Source organism: Chiloscyllium punctatum, chromosome 1 (assembly GCF_047496795.1).
Source record: "Chiloscyllium punctatum isolate Juve2018m chromosome 1, sChiPun1.3, whole genome shotgun sequence".
Classification (NCBI taxonomy): domain Eukaryota; kingdom Metazoa; phylum Chordata; class Chondrichthyes; order Orectolobiformes; family Hemiscylliidae; genus Chiloscyllium; species Chiloscyllium punctatum.
In genome coordinates this window covers 74,882,489-74,910,181 of record NC_092739.1, presented here as the reverse complement: position 1 = coordinate 74,910,181, position 27,693 = coordinate 74,882,489, and the positions used below count along the sequence as shown (strand labels likewise).

At 40.7% G+C, this 27,693-nt stretch overlaps 1 protein-coding gene across 4 annotated transcripts in view; it reads left to right on the top strand.

Moving 5' to 3' along the window:
• The window catches only part of tec (tec protein tyrosine kinase), a 143,400-nt gene that overhangs the window by 88,274 nt on the left and 27,433 nt on the right, over positions 1-27,693 (top strand). For all 4 annotated transcript variants that reach the window (XM_072568897.1, XM_072568886.1, XM_072568868.1 and 1 more), the window contains 5 exons: positions 4,374-4,428; positions 13,921-14,000; positions 19,449-19,582; positions 26,695-26,769; positions 27,429-27,600. In XM_072568897.1, coding sequence (XP_072424998.1) covers positions 4,374-4,428; positions 13,921-14,000; positions 19,449-19,582; positions 26,695-26,769; positions 27,429-27,600 — 516 coding nt within the window. The remainder of the gene's footprint in view (positions 1-4,373; positions 4,429-13,920; positions 14,001-19,448; positions 19,583-26,694; positions 26,770-27,428; positions 27,601-27,693) is intronic.

Sequence of the window (27,693 nt, the reverse complement as noted above, 5' to 3'; positions counted from 1 at the left end):
ATAACTGCGACAGCGAACTGGCTACCAACCGAAAACCAAGAATAGCATTTAAAGCTGTTGACTCGGGTTATTTTATTGTCTGAACTGATGTTCCTCAAGTAGCAAATTTGTGGTCTCAGATTGAGAGGACAGTTAATGCAGAGAATGAACGGGACAGAATATCTGAATGTAATAATTAACAAACTTGTACAATGGATATTTAGATGAAAACCTAATTATATTAGCACCAAGTATGAGATGCTAAGTTTTTTCACTTTTTTGTTTCATGCCAGACTGAAGGCAATTAATTATCAAACAACATTGTTTTAAAGAGCTGCATTTCTGTACATGTGTGTTCATTGCCCCATCCAGAAATGGTTTTGCCAGACATCATCAAAAGGATTGTTCTGAAAATCCTGTGATGTTCAGCAAGTCTCCAATCAATTTATAGCCAATGTGAAATGTAATGAGTGAGGAATAGGAGTATCAAATAAAGGATGCTATTCTAAAAGGGATTCTTCAGAAAGATTTGAGGATATATATATATATATATATATATGTGGATCAATGAGGGTAGCAGGGGCAGTTTGACAAAGTGATTGTTAGTGCATATGGATTCTGTGAAGTATGCATTAAGATAGTACTAAGGCAAGCAAGTTACAATTAACATTAAGGAGGAGAAAGTGAGGACTGCAGATGCTGGAGATCAGAGCTGAAAATGTGTTGCTGGAAAAGCGCAGCAGGTCAGGCAGCATCCAAGGAACAGGAGAATCGACGTTTCGGGCATAAGTCCTGAAGAAGGGCTTAAGCCCAAAACGTCGATTCTCCTTTTCCTTAGATGTTGCCTGACTTGCTGTGCTTTTCCAGCAACACATTTTCAGAGAGAAATTACTCCCATTGGTAGAAAGGTTGAGAACCTGATGGCTCTGATTTATGTTGTTATGGATGGGGAGAGAGGGAAATGGAATTCTCCTCTTCTTTTCATAACAGAAGTGTTTTCTTATTTATTTTTCCTTTTAAAATAGACTGTGGCACCGCCCCCTCCCCCCACCCCCAAACCCTCTGTTAAGTCCAGTTTTTAAAATTAACCACAAAATGCTGTCAAGTGAAAACAAAAGTATGGTTTCTTCATGTATTCAAACCTGGACAATGATTGTTTGAGAATATAATACAACAAAATGAGCATTCTATAAATACTAGCTATTCATTACTAGTGTTTAAAACTAGTCAATATATAATAATTTAAGATTCTGACTTCGGTTCAAAATTTATTTCATGTCTTGTTAAAATCACAGTGGATCATGTTCCAGGATACAAATGCTACAGGAAGAATAGAAAGGGAGGCAAGAGAGGAGGGGGAGTGACATTTTTGATAAGGGATAGCATTACAGCTGTGCTGAGGGAGGATATTCCCGGAAATACATCCAGGGAAGTTATTTGGGTAGAACTGAGAAATAAGAAAGGGATGATCACCTTATTGGGATTGTACTATAGACCCCCTAACAGTCAGAGGGAAATTGAGAAACAAACTTGTAAGAAAATCTCAGCTATCTGGAAGAATAATAGGGTGATTATGGTAGGGGATTTTAACTTTCCAAGCATCGATTGGGACTGCCGTGGTGTTAAAGGCTTAGATGGAGAGGAATTTCTTAAGCGTGTACAAGACAATTTTCTGATTCAGTATGTGGATGTACCTACGAGAGAAGGTGCAAAACTTGACCTACTCTTGGGAAATAAGGCAGGGACTTAGGTGACTGAGGTGTCAGTCGGGGAGCACTTTGGGGCCAGTGACCATAATTCTATTAGTTTTAAAATAGTGATGAAAAAGGATAGACCAGATCTAAAAGTTGAAGTTCTAAGTTGGAGAAAGGCCAATTTTGACGGTATTAGGCAAGAACTTTCGAAAGCTGATTGGAGGCAGATGTTTGCAGGTAGAGGAGCGGCTGGAAAATGGGAAGCCTTCAGAAATGAGATAACAAGAATCCAGAGAAAGTATATTCCTGTCATGGTGAAAGGGAAGGCTGGTATGTATAGGGAATGCTGGATGACTAAAGAAATTGAGGGTTTGGTTAAGAAAAAGAAGGAAGCACATGTCAGGTATAGACAAGATAGATTGAGTGAATCCTTAGAAGAGTATAAAGGAAGTAGGAGTATACTTGAGAGGAAAATCAGGAGGGCAAAACGGGGACATGAGATAGCTTTGGCAAATAGAATTAAGGAGAATCCAAAGGGTTTTTACAAATATATTAAGGACAAAAGAGTAACTAGGGAGAGAATAGGACCCCTCAAAGATCAGCAAGGCAGCCTTTGTGTGGAGCCACAGAAAATGGGGGAGATACTAAATGAATATTTTGCATCCGTATTTACTGTGGAAAAGGATATGGAAGATATAGACTGTAGGGAAATAGGTGGTGACATCTTGCAAAATGTACAGATTACAGAGGAGGAAGTGCTGGATGTCTTGAAACGGGTAAAGGTGGATAAATCTCCAGGACCTGATCAGGTACACCTGAGAACTCTGTGGGAAGCTAGAGAAGTGATTGCTGGGCCTCTTGCTGAGATATTTGTATCATCGATAGTCACAGGTGAGGTGCCAAAAGACTGGAGGTTTGCAAATGTGGTGTCACTGTTTAAGAAGGGTGGTGAGGACAAGCCAGGGAACTTTCGACCAGTGAGCCTGACCTCAGTGGTGGGCAAGTTGTTGGAGGGAATCCTGAGGGACAGGATGTACATGTATTTGGAAAGGCAAGGACAGATTAGGGATAGTCAACGTGGATTTGTGTGTAGGAAATCATGTCTCACAAACTTGATTGAGTTTTTTGAAGAAGTAACAAAGAAGATTGATGAAGGCAGAGCAGTAGATGTGATCAATATGGACTTCAGTAAGGCATTTGACAAGGTTCCCCATGGGAGACTGATTAGTAAGGTTAGATCTCATGGAATACAGGGAGAACTAACCATTTGGATACAGAACTGGCTCAAAGGTAGAAGACAGAAGGTGGTGGTGGAGGGTTGTTTTTCAGACTGGAGGCCTGTAACCAGTGGAGTGCCATAAGGATCGGTGCTAGGTCCACTACTTTTTGTTATTTACATAAATGATTTGGATGTGAGCATAAGAGGTACAGTTAGTAAGTTTGCAGATGACACCAAAATTGGGGATGTAGTGGACAGTGAAGAGGGTTACCTCCGATTACAACAGGATCTCGACCAGATGGGCCAATGGGCTGAGAAGTGGTAGATGGAGTTTAATTCCGATAAATGCGAGGTGCTGCATTTTGGGAAAGCAAATCATAGCAGGACTTATACACTCAATGGTAAGGTCCGAGGGAATGTTGCTGAACAAAGAGACCTTGGAGTGCAGGCTCATAGCTCCTTGAAAGTGGAGTTGCAGGAAGATAGGATAGTGAAGAAGGCATTTGGTATGCTTTCCTTTATTGGTCAGAGTATTGAGTACAGGAGTTGGGAGGTCATGTTGCAGCTGTACAGGATATTGGTTAGGCCACTGTTGGAATATTGCATGCAATTCTGGTCTCCTTTCTATCGGAAAGATGTTGTGAAACTTGAAAGGGTTTAGAGAAGACTTACAAGGATGTTGCCAGGGTTGGAGGATTTGAGCTATAGGGAGAGGTTGAATAGGCTGAGGCTGTTTTCCCTGGAGCGTTGGAGGCTGAGGGGTGACCTTGTAGAGGTTTACAAAATTATGAGGGACATGGATAGGGTAAATAGGCAAAGTATTTTCCCTGGGGTCGGGGTGTCCAGAACTAGAAGGCAAAGGTTTAGGGTGAGAGGGCAAAGATATAAAAGAGACCTAAGGGGCAACTTTTTCACGCAGAGGGTGGTATGTGTATGGAATGAGCTGCCAGAGGATGTGGTGGAGGCTGGTACAGTTGCAACATTTAAGAGGCATTTGGATGGGTATATGAATAGGAAGGGTTTGGAGGGATATGGGCCGGGTGCTGGCAGGTGGGACTAGATTGGGTTGGGATATCTGGTCGACATGGACAGGTTGGACCAAAGGGTTTTTTCCATGCTGTACATCTCTATGACTCTATGTTAATTGTTATTTTAGAATAACATGAAACAAGATTCTCACTGAGTTATAGTACTGGGGCAGACTCCAATAGATGCTAGATGTTTGCAGCATTTGTCAGCTTTAAGGCTGTTGTTGTTTAATAATTAGAATTGTTGAACCACCTTCACTTTCAATGGATTTTCCAAAGTACTCCATAACCCAGATCAGCCAGTTCACACGCAGATCCCTCACAATAACAGACTACAAACTTTACATGTATTGTATTTTGTTTTTGATTTTGTTCATTCACAGCAATAATATTGAATATCTAGTTTGCTGGAAATTGTGCCTAACTTCTGCCTTTTTCTCCATTTTTATTTAGGTGGTATTGCAAAAATGCAAATAGAAGTAAAGCAGAACAGTTATTGAGATCTGAGGTAATGGCAAAATATATTCTTCGTATTAATTGGAAATTTAACTCCATGTTTAATATTCAACTAAGCCGTCCAAGACTTATTCAGTTTGGATACACTAAACCCACCCCGTCATGGGGTGAATCATGACACACTTAATTGCAAGAGAAGGCCCACGCAAGTCTCACTGTAGTGGAAAAATCTTCACAATTGCTTCCCAGGGCAGAACGGCCGACATGGAATTCCCAGCTACTGGTGATTAGATGTCAATCAAGTTCAAGTTTAATGAGCCAGTGACACTCATTATCCGTCAGCCCTCCACAATTAAATGGTTGATGAGAGATTACAAGAGAGTTGCACAGATTTCCTCTGTCTCGTGAAGGTTGCTTGGCAAATGCTGTTGGATTACTGGCTGCCTCTGAGGTGACGGGCATTCATTGCCTGACATTCTGGGTGTCTGATGGAGTTCCCCCGTGACATCCCCCATGCTGAAATCCCCCTCCTACCCTTTCTTACCTTTGATATCAATCTCTTGTCAATCTTGAGTACATTGGCAACAGCAGCCACTACTTCAATGACACAGACGACCATGAGGATCTGCTGATCTCTGGCCCCACTGCTACTTTTCGTGTCCTCAGTTGAAGAAAGCTATCATGTCTGGAAGTTACTTAACAATTGTGCATTACACCATGAATCTGTGTTTTGTGTCAATTCTTTGAACAGTGAGCAAGACTACTGGTCATGTATCATGTCCCCACCAGTTTCCTCTTCATAGAATCCCTAGAGTGGAAACAGGGCATTTGGCCCAACAAGTCCACGTTGAACCTCTAAAGAGTAGCCTACTCAGACCCATTGCCCTACCCTATTATTCTATGTTCACCCCTGACTAATGCACCTAACCTACACGTCCTTGGACACTATGGACAATTTAGTATGGCAATTCATCTAACCTGCACTGGAGCACCTGGAGGAAACCCACGCAGAGGCAGAATGTGCAAACTCCACATGGACAATCGCCCGAGGCTGGAATCGATCCTAGGTTCCTGGTGCTGTGGCAACAGTGCTAACCGCTGAGCTGCAGTGCTAACCACTGAGCTACTGTACTGCCCAGTAGCCACTTATATGTTGCCATTTGGCAATCTCATCCAAAACTGTTGATTGATTTTCACCCTGTGTACTAACACACCTAGCTCTGTTTTTCTGCTCTTCTATTGCTACACATTTGTTGCTCCAGTTTATAATTTCCTAGCTAATATATAATAAACCACAATTTTCTTCAACGTTAACAAAGCCATTCCTTTGTTTGTGCCTACAATGTGTTCCCTGAGTGCCATCTCACATCTCATCAGTAAATACTGATTCTCAACATGCTGCTTGATTCAGAACTGAGCTATTTCTTCATGTACATTCATTCCAATACTGAAAATAAAACCACAACAAGAACATAAGTGGGAGCAGGAGTAGAGCATTCAGCCCCTTAAACCTGCACTGTCATTCCATAAGATCATGGCTGATCTGCCTCAGGCCTCAACATTTCTATCATGCTATTTCCTCATAGTTACTACCTCCTCAATATTTCATGAAACTAGCTGCCTGCTCTTTTATCTTATGGTCTTACATTCTGCGACTCTGTTCTTAAACTTCTCCATCTTTTGGCCCACCATTATTTCAGCAATTTTAAGAACAAGAAAGGGGAGTTTCAGTGAGCGTGTGCGTATAATTCAGAATTGACAGTTTTTCAATGATTGACTGGTGCAAAGTGTGTAAAATATCCATCTGTTGTGTAATATCATTGATCTTGATGAGTTCAATCATCTAGCTTCTCAGAAGCTGTGAACTAATTATGAATTAATTTAAATTTAAATGCAATATTAATCAGAAATGGATGTTTGTTAAACATGAATAATGTTTTAAACAGAACAAAAAGAAGGGGGAGGGAGCAAATTATATGTACATGTGTAAAATGATTTTTAAAAAAAAGTAAATGGCTAACTGAGATGCTAAAAATAAATTGCGCCATCTGCTTCAGTAAACGCCCCCTACCCCACTCATAGTAGGGCTTGTGAATGCAGTATTGCATTATTTATTCTGCATCTCTGACACAAACCTCCAAAATAACTGCTGTACTTGGAGCTTCGACATGGCAAGCATGCCCCAGGACAGTAGAGAAAATGATTAACAGAACCTTCATAGCTTCCTTGAACAGTTCAACCTTCCCATTGATCTTGGGGAAACCCTGCCCCAAGATCCCAAAATAAAGGATCTGACTATCTCCAGTCTCATTGCTGACAGAAAGCTGAAGTCAAGCATTGACATTGAAAGGAGTATGTGGCAACCCAGGCATCTCCTCACTATTACCAGGTGCCCGTTCCACCAATCACTGTCCTACCTGTGACAGAGACAGTAGGTTGTGAATTGGATTCAGCCATTGTCTCATACCTTTGTGTAGACGCAAGCCATCTTTGACTGCTTAAGAAGAAGAATTTGGAATTAAAAATTGGAGAGTTTGGAAAAGGCAATCTAAAATGGAAGCAGGATTAAAAGAACAGCGGTCTGAGAGTAAGGGAAGAAATGTTGATCTGATACCAAGAGTGCAAATCGTCCATTGGTACTGGGCTATGGTTGAAGTCTAGTTGGGCTTATATCTGGGTTTATGGAAATAGTGCAGAATATGAAGAGGCTAGAATGGGGGTTATATTGAGAAATGAAGTACTAAGTAACTTAAGTATTGACAAAGCAGCCATCTGATTTGGACTTCTTTAAATCCAGCCTTCTCTCTGGGATCGGCATTCACCCACCATTCCTAAGATTGGCACTGTTTTCCAAGATTGACTTCTCCACCTTTCTCTGCACGAGATAGCTAAAAATCAGCAGATAAACGTTTTGACGTCTGGTCATACTTAATGACTGGGATGTTTGGGACCTGATACAAATAAATCTGACCTTCCAAAAGCTAGCGAAGAACTCCTTGTTTCCAACCTCAGTCTGTGTATGATATCAATAGAATGAGTGAATCCAATGTCATACGAATGTTAACCTCATCAGGACCATTATCTTATACTGCAAGAACTTTAGTATTCGCTCTGCTGATCTAGAATCGCCATCATTTGGAGTCGTGCATCATTGGATGCGCTTTCCTTTCAATGAGATACAAAATGTAGATAATGTCCACTTGTTTGGTGTTTGACTAAACACTTAAAATTCCCATTATATTATGTAACTGTCAAGGCTAATATTCTTTGCAAAGCCAATACGATTAAAAGTCAATAATTTGATCATCATACTCCTTCACTATAAAATGTTGATGTCCACAAAATATTTTATTAATTTATGCAGGTGTGGGCATCATAGGTTGGGCTAACTTTTATTTTCCATTCAGAGTTGCCTTTGAGAATGTGGTAGTGGGCTGCATCATGAACCACTGCAGGTAGACTCTCAATACCATTAGGAAGGGAATTTTAGCTTTATTACCAAGCAGACACTAAAGGAACAATATATTTCCAAGTCAGGATGGTGGATGGCTTGGAGAGGAACTTGCAGATGATGGTGTTTCCATGTGTCTGCAGTTCTTGTCCTACTTAATGGAAATGCTTGAGAGTTTGGAATGTGCTGTCAAACGAGCCTTGGTGAATTTCTGCAGTGCATGTTCTAGATAATACATACTACTGCTACTGAGTATGGATGTGATGCCAATCAACTGAGTTGCTTTGTCTGGATGATGCCAATTTTATTTTGATTGTTGTTGAAGCTGCATACATCCAGACAAGTGGGGAGTATTCCATCACATTCCTGATATGTGTCTTGTCGATGGTGGATGGGCATTGGGGTATCATGAGATAAGTTATTTGCTGTAAGATTCTTGGACTCTGACCTGCTCTCGTAGCCACTGTGTTAATGTTGAGAGTTCTGTTGAGTTTCTGATCAATGGTAAACCCCAGAATGTTGCTAGTGTAGAATTCAGTGATGGTAACACCGCTGAATGTCAAAGGGTAATAATAAAGATTCATTTTGTAGCACAAATTGTACATGCCGCTTTTCAGCCCAGGCCTTGCTGTATTTGAACACAGATTGCTTCAGTACCTGAAGAGTTGCAAATTATGCTTAACATTGTGCAATCATCAGTGAACAGCCGATTTCAGACCTTAGGATGGAGGGAAATTTGTTGATAAAGCAGCTGAAAATGATTGAGCCTAGGACATTACCCAGAGGATCTCTTGCAGAGATGTCCTGTGTTGACTGACTTCCAGTAACCACAAACCTCTTTCTTTGTGCTATGTATGACTCCAATCATTGGAGAATTTTCTTATTGACTCTAGGTTTGTTAGGGCTCCTCAATGTCAGACACGAGGTCTAATATCAAAAGCAGTCACTTTCACCTTTGACGGACATAAGCTTTTATGTCAGTGTTTGAACCAAGGCTGTAACGAGGTCATGAGCTGTGGCAGAAACAGAAATGGGTATCACTGAGCAGGTTATTGCTAAGCAGATGCTGTTTGATAGCACAATAGATTATACTTTCCATCATTTTGCTAATGATAGGATCAACCTATCAGGTCGTAATTGGCTGCGTCCGATTTTTGTCTTACATTGTATGTGGAGCACATACCTGGGCTTTGTTAGGTAGATGCCAGTGTTGTATCTGTACCATAACAGCTTGGTTCAGGGCATGGCAAGTGTTGGAGCATGTATTAAGTAATATTGCCTGAATGTTGTCTGTGCCTATAGTATTTGCGGTATCCAGTGCTCCAACCGATTCTTGATATTGTGTACATTGGCTGTAAGCTAGCATCTCTGGAGGAGGTGGAGATGGATCATCCAATCAGCGCTCTGGCTGAAAATGATCAAGAATATCTCGGCCTTGTCCTTTGATGAGCTAGGCTCATCCCATCAATGAATATGGGATATTTGTTGAGCCTGCTCCTCCAATGAGTTTACTTGTCCACCACCATTCATTGCTGAATGTGGCAGGACTGTGGAGCTTAGGTCTAATCTATTTATTGTTCTTTGCTTATGCTAATTGGCACACAAGTGGTCCTGTTTTTTAGCTTCAGCAGGTTGACACATTGTTAGGTGTATGTGGTGCTGCTCCTGGCAAGCCCTCCTGTATCTGCTGGCTTGATGGTAATGAGAGAATGGAGGATATGCCAAACCATGAGGTCACAGATGATACTGGAGTACAATTCTGCTGCTGTTGATGACCCAGCATCTCATGGATGCCCCGTCTTGAGCTGCTATTTCTGTTCAAGGTCTGTCCAATTTAGCATGGTGATCGTTCCACACGACATGATGTAAGGTGTTCTGAATGTGGAGACAGAGCTTCATCTCCATAAGCACTGTGCAGTGGCCACTCTTAATGATATTATCATGGACAGATGCAACTGGGACAGGCTGGTTGGTGAGGACGAAGTCAATTGTGTTTTACCCACTTGTGGTTCTCTCACTATCTGCCATAGACCCAATCTGGTCTCTTAGGATTTGACCAGCTCAATCAGTAGAGCTACTGCTGAGCCTCTTTGGTGCTAAACATTGAAATCCCCCACCCACAGTACCTTATGTACCCTTGCTCCTCCAAGTGTTGTTCAGAATGGAGGTGTACTTATTCATCAACAGTTGAGGTGGGCATTATGTGGTAACTGAGGATGTTTCCTTGACCATGTTTGAACTGATGTTGCTATTCTTCGTGGTGTCTAGAGTCAATGATGAGTACTCCCAGGGCAACCCATTCCTGACTGTACACCATTGTGCAACCACCTCTGCTGGATCTGTCCTACTGTTGGGACCGAACGTATCCAGGGATGGTGTTGGTGGTGACTGGGATATTGTTTATAAGTCATGTTTCTCAGAATATCGCTATGAAGCCTGTTGCTTGACTAGTCTAAGACAGTTGTCTCCAGTCCCAATATTTTACTGAGAAGGACTTTTTTCAGTGCTGACAGGGAGAGTTTTGCAGTTATCGTTTCTGGTACCTAGGTCAATGCCATGTGGTCTATTTGGTTTCATTTCTTTTTTGAGACTTTCTAGCAACTGAGGGCAGCGTCAACCACATTACCTGTGACTCCAGAACCACAGCAATGTGGGTAAGGAGTCAACCAGATAAGGAGGTAGTTTCCTTCCCTAAAGGACATTACAGAACTTGATGCATTTTTCTGACATTCCAGATGTCTTTTCTTTTAATAGAGTTTGAATTCTACCATCTGCCATGGTCCATCAACTCCTGCAACTCACTAACAGCTCACCCATTGAATCAAACAAATGGCATTGGAGCATCAGACTCGCACCCGACTTTTACCAGCACTGGATCTAATATGAGGAAAAGGGTGTCACACCTCACATTGTCATGAAAGTGAGGTTAGTGCAGGTTGACCAAGGTGGCATCTCACTGCTCCATATCACTGACTTATTTCACCTGCTCTGTCAGGGAGGTGGAGCATGGACCTGAAAGATTGTGAACTTTACCTTTTGCAAAGTGAAGCAAGAGGAAACACTAGTGATGATCCTGATGTGAAAATCGGTCAAACATCTTGGTATAGGGGTGAAACACAAAATTGCTGCGATGCTTGTTTTCATTATCATATGTCAAAATAATTCGCCATCTATCAATCTGACAAATTAATAAAACTTTGTGCAAATTTCTATTTCTTCTTAAATCCGTATTGGCAGTTGTAGCAAAAGGGAAGTATTTAACCTGCCATCGGTAGTATTGAAAATAGGAACCCCGTATTGACGTGCTAACAGAGCACTTGAAAAATCAAAATAGATCAGGTGTATGTAGTGTTATGAAAGGGTAATTATGTTTGACATCTGTTTTTGTGAAGGTATGAGTGGGAGGTAGATAAAGGATTACAGTATAAATTGGATTTTCAGAAACTGTTTAATAAATACAAGTGGCAGTTATGCAAGTTCATGAATCATAGGATTGGGGCTAATATGAAAGCATGAATAAGGATTAGGTAATTGACAGAAAAAACCGAGGAATAAACAGATTATGTTTGCGTTGGCAGGCTTTAACTAGCAAGATGCTACAAGGATCGTTTTTGGAGTCTAAGCTATTCAAAATATATATCAATGACTTGAATGAGGAGACTATATCCAAATTTGCTGATGGTATGTTAAGCCATGAGGAGGATGAAAAGTGATATAGACAGGTTATGTAATTAACAAACTCGGTGATAGATATTGTATAACGTGAGAAAGTCTGAAGTTATCCACTTGGGTTGGAAGAAAGAAAAAGCTGAATATGTCTGGAGGGTTTGCAATTAGTAATTATTGATCTACACAGGAATTTGGGAATCCTTGTATGCTCATGACAAAGTTAATAGGTAATCAACTGTTGGGAAGGCAAGTGGTGTGTGGGCCTTTATTTCAAAGGGGTTGCAGTATAAAGCATGGATGTTGTTGGGTATGAAAGGTTTGAGTTATAAAGAAAGGCTGGTTGGCTGGGACTTTTCACTGAAATATACAAAGTCAATCTTCTACACTTCAGTTAGAGATGTCGATAGAGTTAATGGTAATTGTCTTTTCCCTGGTGTCGGAGAAATTACCCAATTGAACAGAGACCACACAAGTGTGGATCAGGTGAAATTGACAAACTGTTTCTTACAAGTGATATCACTGGAAGAGAAATGGACTAGGCTGACACAGAACTGACAGTGTGTACTTATAGATCAAGGGTTCTCCTCCTGGAGCAGTAAGTACAGGCAGTTTTATAGGACTACAGTAATGTGGTGTGAAGTACAGTACAATCAAGAGTAAAACATAATCAATGGGAGGACAATCAGCTGTCCGATAGCAGCAACCAGTCAGGAGATTCCGATCCATTGTGAGAGTAGGGGCTAATGTTTCACATCCTGGCATCAATAGGTTTCCATTGTAGGTAGTCTGCAAGCAAGGTACCTTGGCACCTTTCAGTCTGAGCATCCTTTGTGAAGTTCCAGTATGTGTGAGGAGTGAGACTGCCGTTAGGGCTTCCGGAGCAGTTGTGCTTACCGAGGGCTAGGAAGTCTATTGGCAGGCTGACTCAGGAAGTGTATTCCCCAGTTTGGAAGTGGCTTAAGTCATCTCTTGTTTGCTGCCTACTGTCTTAGTTCGCCTGTTTGGTCAAGGCTGAGGCACTCTGGTGGTTTCTGTTGTGGCTTAGGCAGACATGGTTCCTTATGTTCTTTGTGTCCATGCTGTGGGTGGACAGGGAAGCAGATTTTCTCCCACACCTAGGATGAGAGATTTCAAGACTAGTGGGTGCATTTTTAAGAGAGGAGGAGGTTGGTTTGCGTATGGAATGAACTTCCTCAAAGTGGTGGATGTGGATATAGTTACAATGTTTAAAAAACATCTAGATAAATACAAGAAGAAGAAAGGTTTGGAGGGATGAGGGCCAGGAGCAGGTAGGCGGGATTAGTTTAGTTTGAGAATATGTTCAGCGTGGACTGGTTGGACCGAAGGGTCTCTTTCTGTGCTTATATGACTCTTTGACTCTTGTTGAAATTATAAAGTGCTTTGCTGAGACTACTGTGTTTGCTAGATTAAGGTACCGCGTAGAGTTCTAACCTTCTTACCGATGTAAAGGTGCATTTTTCTCAGAGGAGGTTACAAAGAATTTTCACAGGATTAATTTTTGTGATTAGTGGGCTGGTGTTTCTATTCTCTGGAGTTCAGAAGGACAATAGATGATCACATTGCAATGTCAAGCCTTTGAGTGCTGAGTGTTTTCATGGTTGGGGTTTCGAGAAGTAAGGATTGCAATCATAGAAAAAAGGGGCAGCCATTTAGAATTCAAGAAAAATTTCTGCACTTACAGTTGTGAATCTTTGGAATTACATACTGCAGATTTGCAGTTGATGAGTATATTCAAGATTGCTGTTGATAGTCGGTTAGGCGCAAAGGGTGTTGGAATAGTACAGGAATGTGGAGTTGATATCGAGGTTCAACTATAATTTTATTGAATAGTGAAGTAGTTTCAATAGACTTGCTTGGGGAAAGGTAATGTCACTGGGCTATTGATCTACTAACCCAGGTGACCGTGTAAGTTTGCACGTTCTCAGCATGGGTCTGTATGGTTTGCTTTTCGGAGAGTCGATCTAGACTTGATGGACTGAACAGCCTCTATATCTGCACTGTTGAGATTCTATGGTTTATGATTCTGGGGGCGGGTTCGAGTCCAACCATGGCAGATGATGAAATTTGAATTCTGTAAAAAAAGGAAATCTGCTATTAAAAAATAATTTAATAGCAGCCATGTTACCTTCGTTGATCATCATTGAAAATCTATCTGCTTCACTAATGTCCTTTAGGGAAGGCAAACCACCATCCTTACCTGGCTTGGCCAACGTGTGAAGTACTTTTGGTTTTATGAAGAATACTGTCTTAATTTTTATTGCTCTAGAAATCCCTCTTCACCTTGCTAGCCAATGGCAAGGGTTTTTTTTTGGGTGAAGCAACCACTAACTATGATTTTGAAATGTTCGTTTGGTTGAATATTATTTTGCAAAGGTTTTAATTTTCAATTCATTTACTTTACAGGATAAAGAAGGAGGCTTTGTTGTGAGAGATTCCAGCCAACCTGGGATGTATACAGTATCTCTTTATACCAAATTTGGAGGGTGAGCTAATCCCATTACTTTGTATTTCATCGTTTTATTCTGCTTAATATTTAAAATATAAACACGTTTTCTCCCCTTATTAGATTTTGTTGATCCAGTGACTAGAAAGTGCGTGTAAGTGGAGTTAAGCCACATTAGTTTGATTCCATGTGCTTGAAATGGTCTTAGATTATCTGATTAAAATAAAGGCCCAAATCCACTGTATAAGTTGCTTTAGTTCAGAAGAGAATGTTTTCTTTTATTTGTCTCGTAGATTGTTACTTTTGGATTATGAAGGTTATTCTTAAAGGATTTCTGAGTGAAGGTTTGTGATTGTAAGTGAGAACATAATGATGTAATTTCATTCATTGACCTCTTGACAGATGATGTATTTTTAGTGGATCTGCATGTTACTATTAAGTTGGGCTGATTTATGCAGTGAACAAAATCTTAGCTACCTTTCATGTCTGTGACCATGTAAATTTACGACTTAAATTTATTTAGCATCTTCAATGCAAAATCTTGCAAGGTTCATAGGATTCTAATCAGCCAAAGGTAAAGAAGGTGAATGAACAGTTAATCAAAAACCTTTGCTGTTCCCTGTTGGATTCAAGGATATAATTCTGATAGTATGTAAAATGAGGTGATCCAGAGTTGGTATATAACATGAGTTCATCACGAAAAAAAAAGTAAATTCATCCCACTGTCAATCCACCAACTGTAAGCATAACCTTATTTTAAATTACTAATGGTACCTTTTAAAAAAACACACACGTTCAGTTTCTTGGTAAATTTAAAGCCAAGTACTTTTGAATTTGTTAAAACGTAGCTTGTTAGTGTACTTCTGCCTGAGGAACCAACTTAAGTTTTGGAACCCCCTCGAAGGCCTCCAAAAACAATTACAGAGGAATTTCAATTATCCGAACATCGATTATCTGAAGGACATCGTGAGGTCCCCATGGGGGGAGGGGGGGTGGAGTTAGACAGGGAGCGGTGTTGGATGGGATTGGGGGAGGGCGGGAGGGTGGAGGTGGGGACGGGCAGGAGTGGGGGGGGTCATGTTGGATGGGGTTGGGCAGTGTGGGGGGGCAGGGTTGGGCGGGTAGGGGTCCGTGTTGGACGGGGTTGGGTGTGCAGGCGGAGGGTGGGGTTGGGCGCATGGGTGGGGTTGGATGTGGTTGGGGGGTTGAGTGGGGTTGGGATGGCAGGTGGGAGGGGCGACGGCATTGGGGGTCAGGCGGGGGGTCGGGGTTGGACGGGGAGCTAGGCGATGGGTGCGTCGGGCCATGTTGGATGGGGTTGTGGGGGAGGGCGGGCGGGGGTTGGTGTTGGACGGGGTTGGGGAGGAGGATGGGCAGGGGGTCGGGCGATGGGTGGGCTGGGCCGTGTTGGACGGGGTTGTGGAGAGGGTGGGTGGGGGTTGGTGTGGGACAGGGTTTTGGGGGGGTGGGGGGGGGGGCAGGGGGGTGGAGGCGCACGCGGTGTGCTGCTGCCTCGACTCCTGAATGGGGAGCAGACTTATCAGAAAAGTCCGAGTCCCAGAGGAAAGAGCTCTAATCAATTAACCAAATAATCAATTATCTGAACGGAATAGTGCCTGCCCATCACATTCAGATAATCGAGGTTTCACTGTAATGGAAATTCTCAAAAGTGATCAATTCATCCTTGGACCATATCCAGTTTTGTGGTGAGTTTGCTTTTAGTGCAATTTTTTTAAAACGCATATTTAGTTAGTGTGAACGTAATTGCTGCTTTAAATTTAGTGACAGTTCTGCCAATTGAAGTTGAATTGTGCACAACTGTGAGACCAACCAAAGTCCTTGATGCTTGCTGAGATATGATTATGCCATTGTCTGTATAGATGTTGTTCTGTTCCAATTGTCAAATCATTGGGGGCTCTCAGTTCATCTTAAAAGTAACAAAGTTTTAAGGTAGATGTGGATGAATAGCTGTTGAAAACAGCTGCATTTTGACATAGATAATATGTCATGGTGGTACTCCCTCAAGTATAAAAGGAGGGTGAAATGGTGAAGAACTCTAAAATGTGCATTTTTCAGCCTCATCATCTACCTGACATGATTAATCTTGCAATCTCTGTGACCACTACCGGGAGTGGGCTGAGGATGTTGGTGATGGTTGTCCCTTCTGCCGTCATCTCCTTTCTGATTAATAGCGAGATTTTTTTTGCAAGAAAGAAGGGGAATGTTAATGGCAGCACAGTGATGTGTTTTGAGGATATGCATGTTGTGGGAGAATAATGATCCTGGTGTGGAGTGACAGAATGTGAGAAAATCAGGGAAGTAATGGAAGAGTAATATTTGCACAGACAAAACCAGAAAGCACAGGTTAAGCCCAGGCCCGGGTCTGACCATGTTTGTAGAGAGAGAGAGAGAGAGTTAACTTTGGAAGAGTTACTGACCGAGAAATGTTAACTCTTTTGCTGAGTTTTTTTCAGCACTTTCTGGTTTTTGTCTCAGGTTTACAGCATACTTTGTATTTTTCTTTTATTATTGCAAGTTTGGGGTGTGATTTTAGGAGGAGAAAAAGATGGAGTGCAATATGCTGCAATTACAGGAGGAAATCTGGTGGGAAAAGATTATGTGCTGTGATTGCAGGCAATGCAGTGTTAAATAAAGAATAAACCAGAATTGTGTTTGGAGCCTTTCTTCAGTAACTCCTTGCAGGTCATTAAGCTTCTTGTGTCATGGCAGCCAGGACTGTGAACAATGCTGTCTTTACAATGCCTTTGTTTTGTGCAACCAGTTTTGTTTAGCTGTCCATGGCACCTTTAAATTTTATTGCACAGTTGCATATGCACTATCCATCACAACAAGGTCTTGCTCTGTTTTATGTGAACATTGTCTGTTGAGTGATCTCTTGGCACTGACCTGCTCAGCAAATCTCATTACTTCAGATGAATGGCTTGTCTTAAGATCTACCTGTCTTTCTGTGGCAGGACCAAGCCCACTTTCCTGTCCTCCACCTCCAACAGCACCTCAAATGTAGCTGTTGAAAACTTTCTAGTTGTCTCCTGCCTGTCTGTTCTGAAAACTGAATACAAATTGCTTGCAGCCAGAATGCAGAGTTCCCCTTTAAAGGTCGAAGCTGAATTTCAAAGGCATCTCGGGAATCCAGGTCCACTTCCCAACATTAGTTGAGCCCTGGTAACACCGCATCCCACAGTCCAAAGATGTGCAGGTTAGGTGGATTGGCCATGCTAAGTTACTCCGTAATGTTCAGGAATGTATAGGTTAGGTGCAATATCCACTAGAGTATAGGGTTACAGGGATAGGGTAAGGGGATTTGTCAGGGTGGGTGTGGACTTGTTGGACCGAATGACTTGTTTCCACATTGTGGGGATTCTATGATTCTATTATGATTCTATGATGATTCTGTGTGCAGATCAGGTGGGCTAGGTACACTAAATTGCCTGTGGAGTCCAAGGGCAGCACGGTGACACAGTGGTTAGCACTGCTGCCTCACAGAGCCAGAGACCCGGGTTCAATTCCCGCCTCAGGCAACTGTGTGGAGTTTGCGCATTCTCCCCGTGTCAGCGTGGGTTTCCTCCGGGTGCCCCGGTTTCCTCCCACAGTCCAAAGATGTGCAGGTTAGGTGAATTGGCTATGCTAAATTGCCCGTAGTGTTAGGTGAAGAGGTAAATGTAGGGGAATGGGTTTGGGTGGGTTGCTGTTCGGAGGGTCGGTGTGGACTTGTTGGGCTGAAAGCCTATTTCCACTGTAAGTAATCTGATCTAATCAATGTGTGGTTTTGGTGGATTGGCCTTGGGATCTGCAGGGTTATAGGGGCGGTGTGGGTGGCATGCTGTTCGGAGAGTTGGTGTGGATTTGATGGGCTGAGTAGCCTGCTTCCACACTGTAGGGATTCTATGTAATACATTTTTAAGAGTTGGCTAAATAATGAGATTGAGTTATTTTAAGGAAAAGTTGTAGTAAGGCATCTTTCTTTGGGAGGTGCAGTATATTTGCTGTTAACTTTCTGAACCAGTAGATGGCAGTATAACATCTTTTTCTAACAAATAGTCAGCATTCAAATCAACCTGGTCAGAGATTTTATTGCACAACTCTGCAGCAGATGGGACTTGAACCTAGGTCTCCTCACACCACCAATTCACGTCAAGAAAACTCGGCATTCATTGGCAAATAAAAAGTTACTTTAATAGCTGGTTAATAACCAGTGTTATCCGGAAGTTTGGAAGCTAAATATTTACTTTCAAGATGCGTGATGAAAGGTTTTAGATCCATGCAAAGAATCAATTAAGGTGTTTGAAATAGAGAGCAGGCCAATCAACATTTCAAAAGATGTTTTGTTAAGCTTTTAAGTTGATCCTTCGTTAGTTTTGGGAACATTTTGTTCAATATTCCACATTGGATCAGGAATTTTCCTATTCTGAACGAACCTCTATTAAGGATTTAAATCACCATGGTTAAATGAAGATTGGTGAGCTGAGGTGTAAGTTGCCACATGGGACTGTTAGTGGCAATAACAAGAGATTTCATACAATATGGGCCAGCCTAGAATTTAATATTTCCGTGATAAGGTGGTTCAAGAAAGTTAGACAATGTGGAGAGAAAGCAATACTGATCAAAGAACCTGTTCTAATACTGGAAAGGGATGAGATAGTTGAAGTCTATTTGATTAGAAATAGTAATGGGAATTAGTATGTTACAAAAATGATGTACATAGAAGGTGATGGAGTACATTTGCAGAAAGATTCAGTAGCTCCAGTGCATTGACAATGAGAGACTTCAATTATCCTATTTTAGATTTGGATAGTAAAATCATAACAGCAAAGGAGTGGGTTACAGCTGTGTGTATTCTGCCTAAAAGTTTACAGTAGTGAACCACTGACAGTAGACTTCCCTATTTCTTAATTAAGTTACCTTGTGCAGTGATTGTGTGTCTCCCATTTCTTAATCAAGTCACCCTGCATCACTGGGAGAAAGTGAGGACTGTAGATGCTTGAGAGTCAGAGTCAAAAAGGGTGCACTGGAAAAGCACAGCAGATCAGGCAGCATCCATGGAGCAGGAGAGTTGACATTTCAGGCATAAGTCTTCATCGGGCATTTGTGCTGAAGGGCTTATGCACGAAACGTTGACTCTCCTGCTCCTTGGATGCTGCCTGACCTGCTGTGCTTTTCCGCTGCCACTTTTTTTGACTCTCACCCTCTTTGCATCACTGTTTGTACATGCTTTGGGAGCCTAGCTACTGCTCCTGACTGGCACTCTAAAATTAATCCACATTTTGTATCTTTGAGACAGAATTCTTGATAAGTGCAAGGGATTTTTTTAGGTCAAAGTGGGGTGAGATTAGCTTAGCGGCCAATATAACATAGAATTCCCACTGCTGTCTATTGAGTTGTCTAAATCCAGTGTTCGCAAGTCTATTTGCTAATGATTTAAAAAGAAATGTTATTGTTAAAACTTTAACAATGTGTATTTCATTTCCAGAGATGGCAGTGGATCAACTCGACATTACCATATAAAGCTAACCCAGGGACCTGTCAGACAGTACTACTTGGCAGAAAAACATTTATTTAACAATATTCCTGAATTGATTGAGTACCATCAGCATAATGCAGCAGGTAATGAAATAAAATACATTTTCTTGGTGACAATTTAGCAAGTTTATCATTATTGAATTGTATCTTGAATATTAGCATCATTAAAATGAAATAATTTGAGTAACACGAAGCAGTAGTTAGGAGCAATTGCTTTTGTACTGGAAAAAGATTTGTCATGGTTCCTCAGGGATTTGTATTAGGATCCCAACTTTCTAATGTATTAGTGGCCTAAACCATGCTGCATGGGGCATAATTTCAAAATTTGTGGATGATACAAAAATCAGAAATATTGTGAACCATGAGAAACATTATGTTGAACTTTAAGATGACGTAGGTTGGCTCATTTCTACCAAACTGTGGTATCTGCCAGTGGCAGATAAAATTTCATGCAGAGAAATGTGCTGTGCTTCAAAGAGCACACAGAAAATGTAAAATAAAGGCTAAAATGCTGAAGTGATGTAGGATTTATGTATGTGCATAAATCATTGAAAGTGGCAGGAGATATCGACAGTGTGTTCGATAAAGTTTACAGCATCCAATTTTTGTCAATGTGGCCTAGAGTGCAAAAGTAAAGAAGTTATATTAATCCTGGAAAAGCTGTTTTTTTTCAAAAGAGAAGCTGGTACTGTCTCAACTGGAATATTGCTTACTATTCTAGGTACTCTTACCTTTTGAAAGATGTGAAAGCTTTAACATGCGAAGGTGCAGAAAAGTTTCACAGCAATTGTACCAGGGATGAGAACTTCAGTTACGTAGCAAGACTAGAGAAGTTAGGACTGTTCTTCTTGAAGAAGAAAATGTTGAAATTAGATTTGAGAGAGGTACTGAAAATAGTGGGTCTCTACAGCATGTAAAGGGAGAAACTGTGTCATCGTTGGTGGAAGAATTGAGAATTAAATAGCACAAATTCAATGTAATTGGAAGGAAAAGCAGCACAAGGAAAAGCATTTTCACACAGCGTATGATTAAGTTCTGGAATGTACTTCCTGGGAATGTGCTGGAGGCAGAGCTAATTGAGGCTTTCAAAAGGAAATTGGATCATTGGCTGATAAGGAAAATTTTGAACAGCTGCAAGAGAGTGTATGAGGTACATTGCTTCTTCAGAAAACCGTTATATGAATTAAAGGCTGAATGGCATCCTATGTGGTAACCATAAGGAATAGATCTTGTTGATAATGTGGTTAGGCACTGGAAACACTGATTTAAGGCAATTTATAAACCTTTTCACACATCATTAATGAAATCTGGAGGGCAAAAGTATTGTTTTACGTGCTAACCAAATAAATCATACCTTACATTAGTACATCCGGGTAATAGAACAGAATGCAGAATATCATATTACAGCTACAGAGAACGTGCAGAGAAAGACCAACTCTAATATATTAGGGGTCAATTCAGAGGGTGGTTGGAAGTGGCTCTACACTGTTGTATTACAGCCCAAGCAAAGCCATAGATGGAGTTATCAGTTATTTAAATGGCACTACAGTACCACCCATGTTTTTTGGAAAATACTTGGATGTCAAATCCCCATTGTGCGATCGTGAGGTCTTATTTTTGTTTATTTTACTAAGAAATTGTGCACTACAGAGAATGCACATGAGTGAGGGAACATTCTGTGGAAGTGAAGCAAGTACAGGGAAGATGGTGCAAGCAGATGTCAGAGGATCTGCTGCTACACAATTTCTCCACCAGTATGTCCAGGTGTAATTCCAGGGGTGCACAAGGACCACGGGTTTGGATTGACTGATGATTTGTACTTTAATAAAAGGAACGTGATATTGAAATTGACTGCAGTCACAAAAGTTAGAGTTTTTCAGAGGCTGTGAAAGACGTGGAGAGGTAAGATGAAATTTCAATGCCAAGAAGGAAGGAATTTTGAGAGAAGAAAAAAAGCAAGTAATAAGAATACAAAAGCAAGATATTACAGATGTTGGAAATCTGAAATTAAAGCAGGAAAATGTGGAAATACTCAGCAGATCTCTCTATTTTGATGAAAGGTCACTGCCCTGAAATGTTAGCTAGTTTTCTCTCAAATGGATTGAAGTACACAATTCGTAGAAAAGAATTGTGGTGGAAACAATTCATGGGGAAGACATGAAGAGTATGTGGTTTGTTTTTGGCTCAGGTTGTTCTTTATTTAAAGTGATATGCAAAAGAAGCAAGGATAATATGGAGAAAGTACTTCCTCACTCAGTGAAGAGTTACAGTATGGAATGCACTGCCTGGAAGAATGATGGAGGCTCATTCAAATTGAGACTTTCAAGAGAGCATTGATGATTACTTGGACAGAAAAGTAAAGTGAGGCAAAAGCAGGAGATTGACCCTAGGTTGAGGTACTTATTTGAGTACTCTGTGCAGACAAGATGTTGGTCGAATATTGTCCTCCTGTTCTGTAACAATTCTGTGATGTAGTCAACGAAAGATATTGTAGCAGACAATCAACAGAATGCCTGAGGGATTGAGGGAACAAGAGCATTTGAAAGAGCAAATTCATAACTTCCTGAACATGCAAATGAAGTAGATTTGGCCAGAAAGAAATATGCTTGGAATCCCGCTGAGGAAGTTGATTCGCAGAGAAAAAAAAATGAATGCAGATTCCAAGAGATTAGCAAAACAAACCGAGCAGACCTTATCATGTGGTTGTGACTATTTATTGATTTTAGTTCAGCCTTCAACACCACAATTACAACACGCTCAGCTCCAAACTTGAGTCCTCTGACTCTGGTCACCATTGAGCAACTGGATCCTCAACTTCCTAATCTGTAGACCGCAATCAGTAAGGACAGTTGACGACATCTCCTCCCCAATAATCCTCAACATTGATGCCCTGCAAGGCTGTGTACTCAGCCCCTTATTACACTCCTTATACACTATCAACAGTTCTAACTCCATTTGCAACTTTGCTGATGATACCACAATAGTAGGTTGGATCTCAAGCAACCATAAGACAGAGTATAGGAAAGAGATAGGCAGCTGGGTGGCATGGTGTAAAGATGACAATCTCGCCCTCAATGTCAGCCAAACAAAAGAGCTGGTTCTTGACTTCACGAAGCGGAGCGGAGGATACTACCCCTGTCGATGGTGCTGAGGTGCATGTGGTTGAGAGTTTCAAGTTCCTAGGTGTGAATATCGCCAGCAATCTATCCTAGTCCACTCATATTGATGCTATGCCTCTACTTTCTCCGAAGGCTAAGGAAATTCGGCATGTCCATAATGACTCTTACCAATGTTTATAGATGTACTTTAGAAAGGATTCTATCCAAATCCATCAGAACTTGGTATAGCAATCATTCTGCCCAAGACTGCAAGAAATTAGAGAGTTGTGAACACAGCCTGGTCCGTCATGGAAACCAGCCTTCCGTCCATTGACTCTGTCTATACTTCTCGGTGCCTTGGGAAAGCAGCTAACATAATCAAAGACTCTCCCGTCCCGGTTATACTCTCTTCCACCCTCTTCCATCAAGCAGCAGATGCCAAGTTCAAAAACATACATCAACATATTTAAGAATCACCCCCTGAATTGACCCCTAATATATTAGAGTTGGTCTTTCTCTGCACGTTCTCTGTAGCTGTAATATGATATTCTGCATTCTGTTCTATTACCTGGATGTACTAATGTAAGGTATGATTTATTTGGTTAGCATGTAAAACAATACTTTTCACTGTATCTCAGTACATGTGACAATAATAAATTAAATTAAATCAGATCAAATCTCAAAAGGACAAAAGGCAATCCAGATTCACGATAATTAACTGGTGGATAGCCAACTTCATTTGGGCAAGAATGGATCTCAGCTGGGTAAATTGGAATTAAAGTTTGACAGGAGGAAACTGTAACTGAACAGTTTGGTTACTTTCAAGGAAGAGATGGTTCAGATACAATTGACGTTTATTGCCTCAAAAGTTGATAAAAGAAAATGGGCAAACAAAACCCAGAGCTCCCTGAATGAAAGAGAATGTAGAGTCCTAGAGATTTACAGCATGGAAACAGACCCTTCGGTCCAACCCGTCCATGCTGACCAGATATCCCAACCCAATCTAGTCCCACCTGTCAACACCCAGCCCATATCCCTCCAAACCCTTCCTATTCGTATACCCATCCAAATAAGATAAAGAAGAGAAAGTGTGTGCTAACGGCATGTGTCAAGTAGAAAATACAGTTGAGATCCAAGCTGAATATGGACCAGTCGGAAAAGGAGGTGAGAAATCAAATAAGAGTAGCAAAAACAAATTATGAAAAGAAACTGACAGCAAACATATAAAGTAGAAATCCAAAATCTTCTACAGGCATGCAAACAATGAAAGGGTGTTTAAATGAGAATTAGGGTCAAGAAGAGGGATTTACACAGATGGAAGGGGAATGAATGAGGTGTTAAATTAATATTTTGAATTCACCTTTACTAAGGAAGGGGAAGCTGCCCAGGCTATAATAGAGAGGAAACTTGAGTCTTGCATAATTGATGAAGAGGTGGTATTGGTTAGGCTATTGATACTTAATGTTGGTAGTTACAGAAGTAAATGAGGTGGAAGTAAGTAAATTGAATAAAGTGCAGTGGAACATGCAGCAAGACTGGCAATCTTTCCATTTTTCCCTGGATTCCGGGGTAACACCAGAGGAATGGAGATTTGCACATGTTACACCCTTATTCAAAAATGGTTGGAATTGGCCCAGTCAGTTTAACTTCAGGACTAACTTCTCAAAACTATAACTTGGGGTAGAATTGAATATTCATACAGAAAACCTGGGGTGAGTTGGCAACAGCAGCACAGATTTCATAAGGGAAAATTGTCTTAAACAAATTTGCTGGAGTTCTTTGAAGAGATAATGGAGTTGTTGAGGGTCACACAACAGATCTGTGTGAAAAGTTATTACTCATTGAATAAAAAGGATGGTAGCAACATGGATTAAACAAAAAACTAGCTGAGAAATAGGAAATAAAGTGATGGTTACTGGATACTTTTCAGACTGTAGAAAGGTTTGTGGTAGATTACCTGAGGAGTTCATTTTTCTAATGTATCTTAATGATCTAATTCTTCATGTGCAGGTGACAGTTTTTCAAGTTTGCACATGATATGAACTTGGTAACTTTGTAAACTGTGAGGAGAATGATGTAAAATTACAAAACACTTTGGCATGTAGGTAGCGCAAGCAGTAACAAAAGAAGATCAATGGGGAGCAGTGCAAGATAATGCATTTGGTAGAACAAAATGAAACTATAGTATAAAATAAGAGTCCCCACTGTAAAGGGTGTGCAAGAGCAGAAAAACTTGGATGTCTTTGTACATAAGTCATAAAAGATGGCAGGACAGGTAAAGCAAGCAACTAATCAAGCATACAGTATTCCAGGCTTTATATCATAGGGACTAGAATATGGGGTATGTATAAGATGTCACTTAGACCTCAGCTGAAGAACACTGTTCAGTTCTAGGTGCCATGTTTTAAGTGGATGTGAATACATTGAAAACCATGCAGAAAAGGTTTACAGAAATGGTTTCTGGGATCAAAAGCTTCAGTTATATAGATCAACTGGAGAAGCTGGGACTGTTTTTGGAGAGGAGCAGGCTGAAAAGAGATGTAATAGAACGTTTTAAAATTGTGAGGGAATAGGACAGAATAGAATCCCTATAATGTGGAAACAGGCCATTTGGCCCAACAAGTCCAAGTTCACACTGACCCTCTGAAGTGTATCCCACCCAGACCCATTCCCCATACCCCATTGCTCTACATTTCCCCTGACTAATGTACCTAGCCTATACATCCCTGAACACTGTGCAATTTAGCATGGCCAATTCACCTAGCCTGCACATCTTTGGACTGTGGGAGGAAACTAGAGGAAACCCACGCAGACACTGGGTGAATGTGCGAACTCCACACAGTGTCTGAGCCGGGAATTGAACCTGGATCCCTGGTGCTGTCAAGTAGCAATGCTGACCACTGAGCCACTGTGATAGCTATTTCTTCTCATAAAAGGATCAAGAATGATTGAGGGCGCAGATACAAGTTAATTTGCAAACAAAAAACACATTTTACATGAGACAAGATTTTTTTTTTAACATAATGAGTAGTTAGGGTCTGGAATGCATGCCTGGAAATGTATTGGAGGCAAGTACAATTGAGACATTCCAGTATTCTTTCAAGAGCGTGTCAGATGATCATTTAACTAGAAACAATATTCAGGAAAGCAGCAGAGTGCTACTGAGTCATAATGCTTATTCAGATAGCCAGTGCAGACATAATGGGCTGAACAGCTGCTTTGTTGCACCATAATAATTTTATTATTCAGGGAGTGATGGCAACACATTCAAGCACAGATTTCATAGGGAGCTAGATAAACATCTGAATAGATGATAATTGTGGGGCTATCGTCAAAAGGCAATATTTAAGACTAGCTAAATTGCTCCCACAGAGTTCCAGCATGGACTTGATGGGCCTAATGGCCACCTTCTGTGCTGTAACCTGTCGATAATTCTATTAAAAAAAAGTCATAGAGTCCTACAGCATGGAGACAAGCCCTTTGGCTCAAACTGGTCCATGTCGATCAAAATGTTCATCCACACTAACCCCATTTCCCTGCACTAGGCCCATATCCTTCTAAACCTTTCCTATCCACGTATTTGTCCAAAAGCCTTTTAAATGTTGTTAATGTACCCACCTCAACCACTTATGCTGGCAGCTCATTTCATATGCATACCACCCTCTAGTATTACACGTTAGTAGTACCCCTTACCACCCCTTAGTATTTTTAGTTTTATAATTAGATGCACAGAGTACAAGAGCAGAGAGTTGATAAAGTATGCTTTGTACTTTACTGTGTTAAGTTTAGTTAAGTACATTAGTTGTAAAATTGGAAATTAAAGGTTTGTGGTGGTGGGGACAAATCAAACATTATGGAGTCTGGTTTGTGGGTGAAAAATGAATGCTGGAGCACTGTTCCAAAGTGTGATCACTCCTGGAAGTATGCCAGCTACCAAAGCAAAAGATGGTGATCTCAGGTATCCAAGGTTCAGCAAAAGAAAGGTGTTGGGTCTGTTGTGTATGTAAATTTCAGCTGTCAATTCTAGTGCACCATATAAAAGAAAATGAACAAATGTCAAAATATTACCTTGATTAATACCTGGAGGTATTGTTTTAGGTCTTGTCACACGGTTACGATATCCAGTGGGCCGTAAAGGACGATCTGCACCTACAACTGCTGGCTTTAGCTATGGTAATGTAACTGCCTGATTTTACATTAGTTCAGAAACTGCTAGATTTTTTTAAACCGTCAAATGTACCAACTTATGACGAATGCTATGTTATTTTTTCAGTCAATTGAAGCTTTAAGTTAAATGTTTGCAAATCATCTGATCCAATTTAGCAAATAACAGTGCAAACATTCATATCTTTAGAGCTATTGCTAGATGCTATTGATTAAGTTGCATGCTGCTACCTTCTGATTTACTTCTTTAATAAACTTTCTTTTAATGCCAATGTTTGTAATATTTGTTGGAGAACCAGAATTGTTGATTTTCCACTCAGAAAAGTTCCATCAAAATGTTTTCTCTTACCTTGAAGTATGTTGTTTAATACTTTGCTTTTGTTACCACAATATTGCTCAATTTTGAGTCTGGATGCCAGCTGATGTCTGTAACAAAAGTATACGACCCAATTATAAATTTTTTCAATTGCTCACATATCTTCTATGTTTAGTTGTTATAACAATGTGTTTTTCAGTAGTGTTAGTACTTTATGACTAAGGTGACTAACATTGACAAAATTTGTGTTATACAGTTGCAAAGAATTTTAAGAGTTGAATTTCTCTTATAGCTTTGGGAGTTTCTGTTGCCTTTACATAGTTGAACACATTTGCTTAATTATTTTACACAGATAAATGGGAAATAAATCCGTCTGAGCTAACGTTTATGAAAGAGCTGGGAAGTGGACAGTTTGGAGTGGTACGTTTAGGAAAGTGGCGGGCTCAACACAAAGTAGCAATTAAAGCAATTCGTGAAGGTGCAATGTATGAAGAGGATTTCATAGAAGAAGCTAAAATCATGATGTGAGTGACTGTGCGTTAATTTTAGATTTCTGATACACTTAATGAACCACAAAGTTGTTGGGTAACAGATTAAAATTCTAAATTCTAATCACA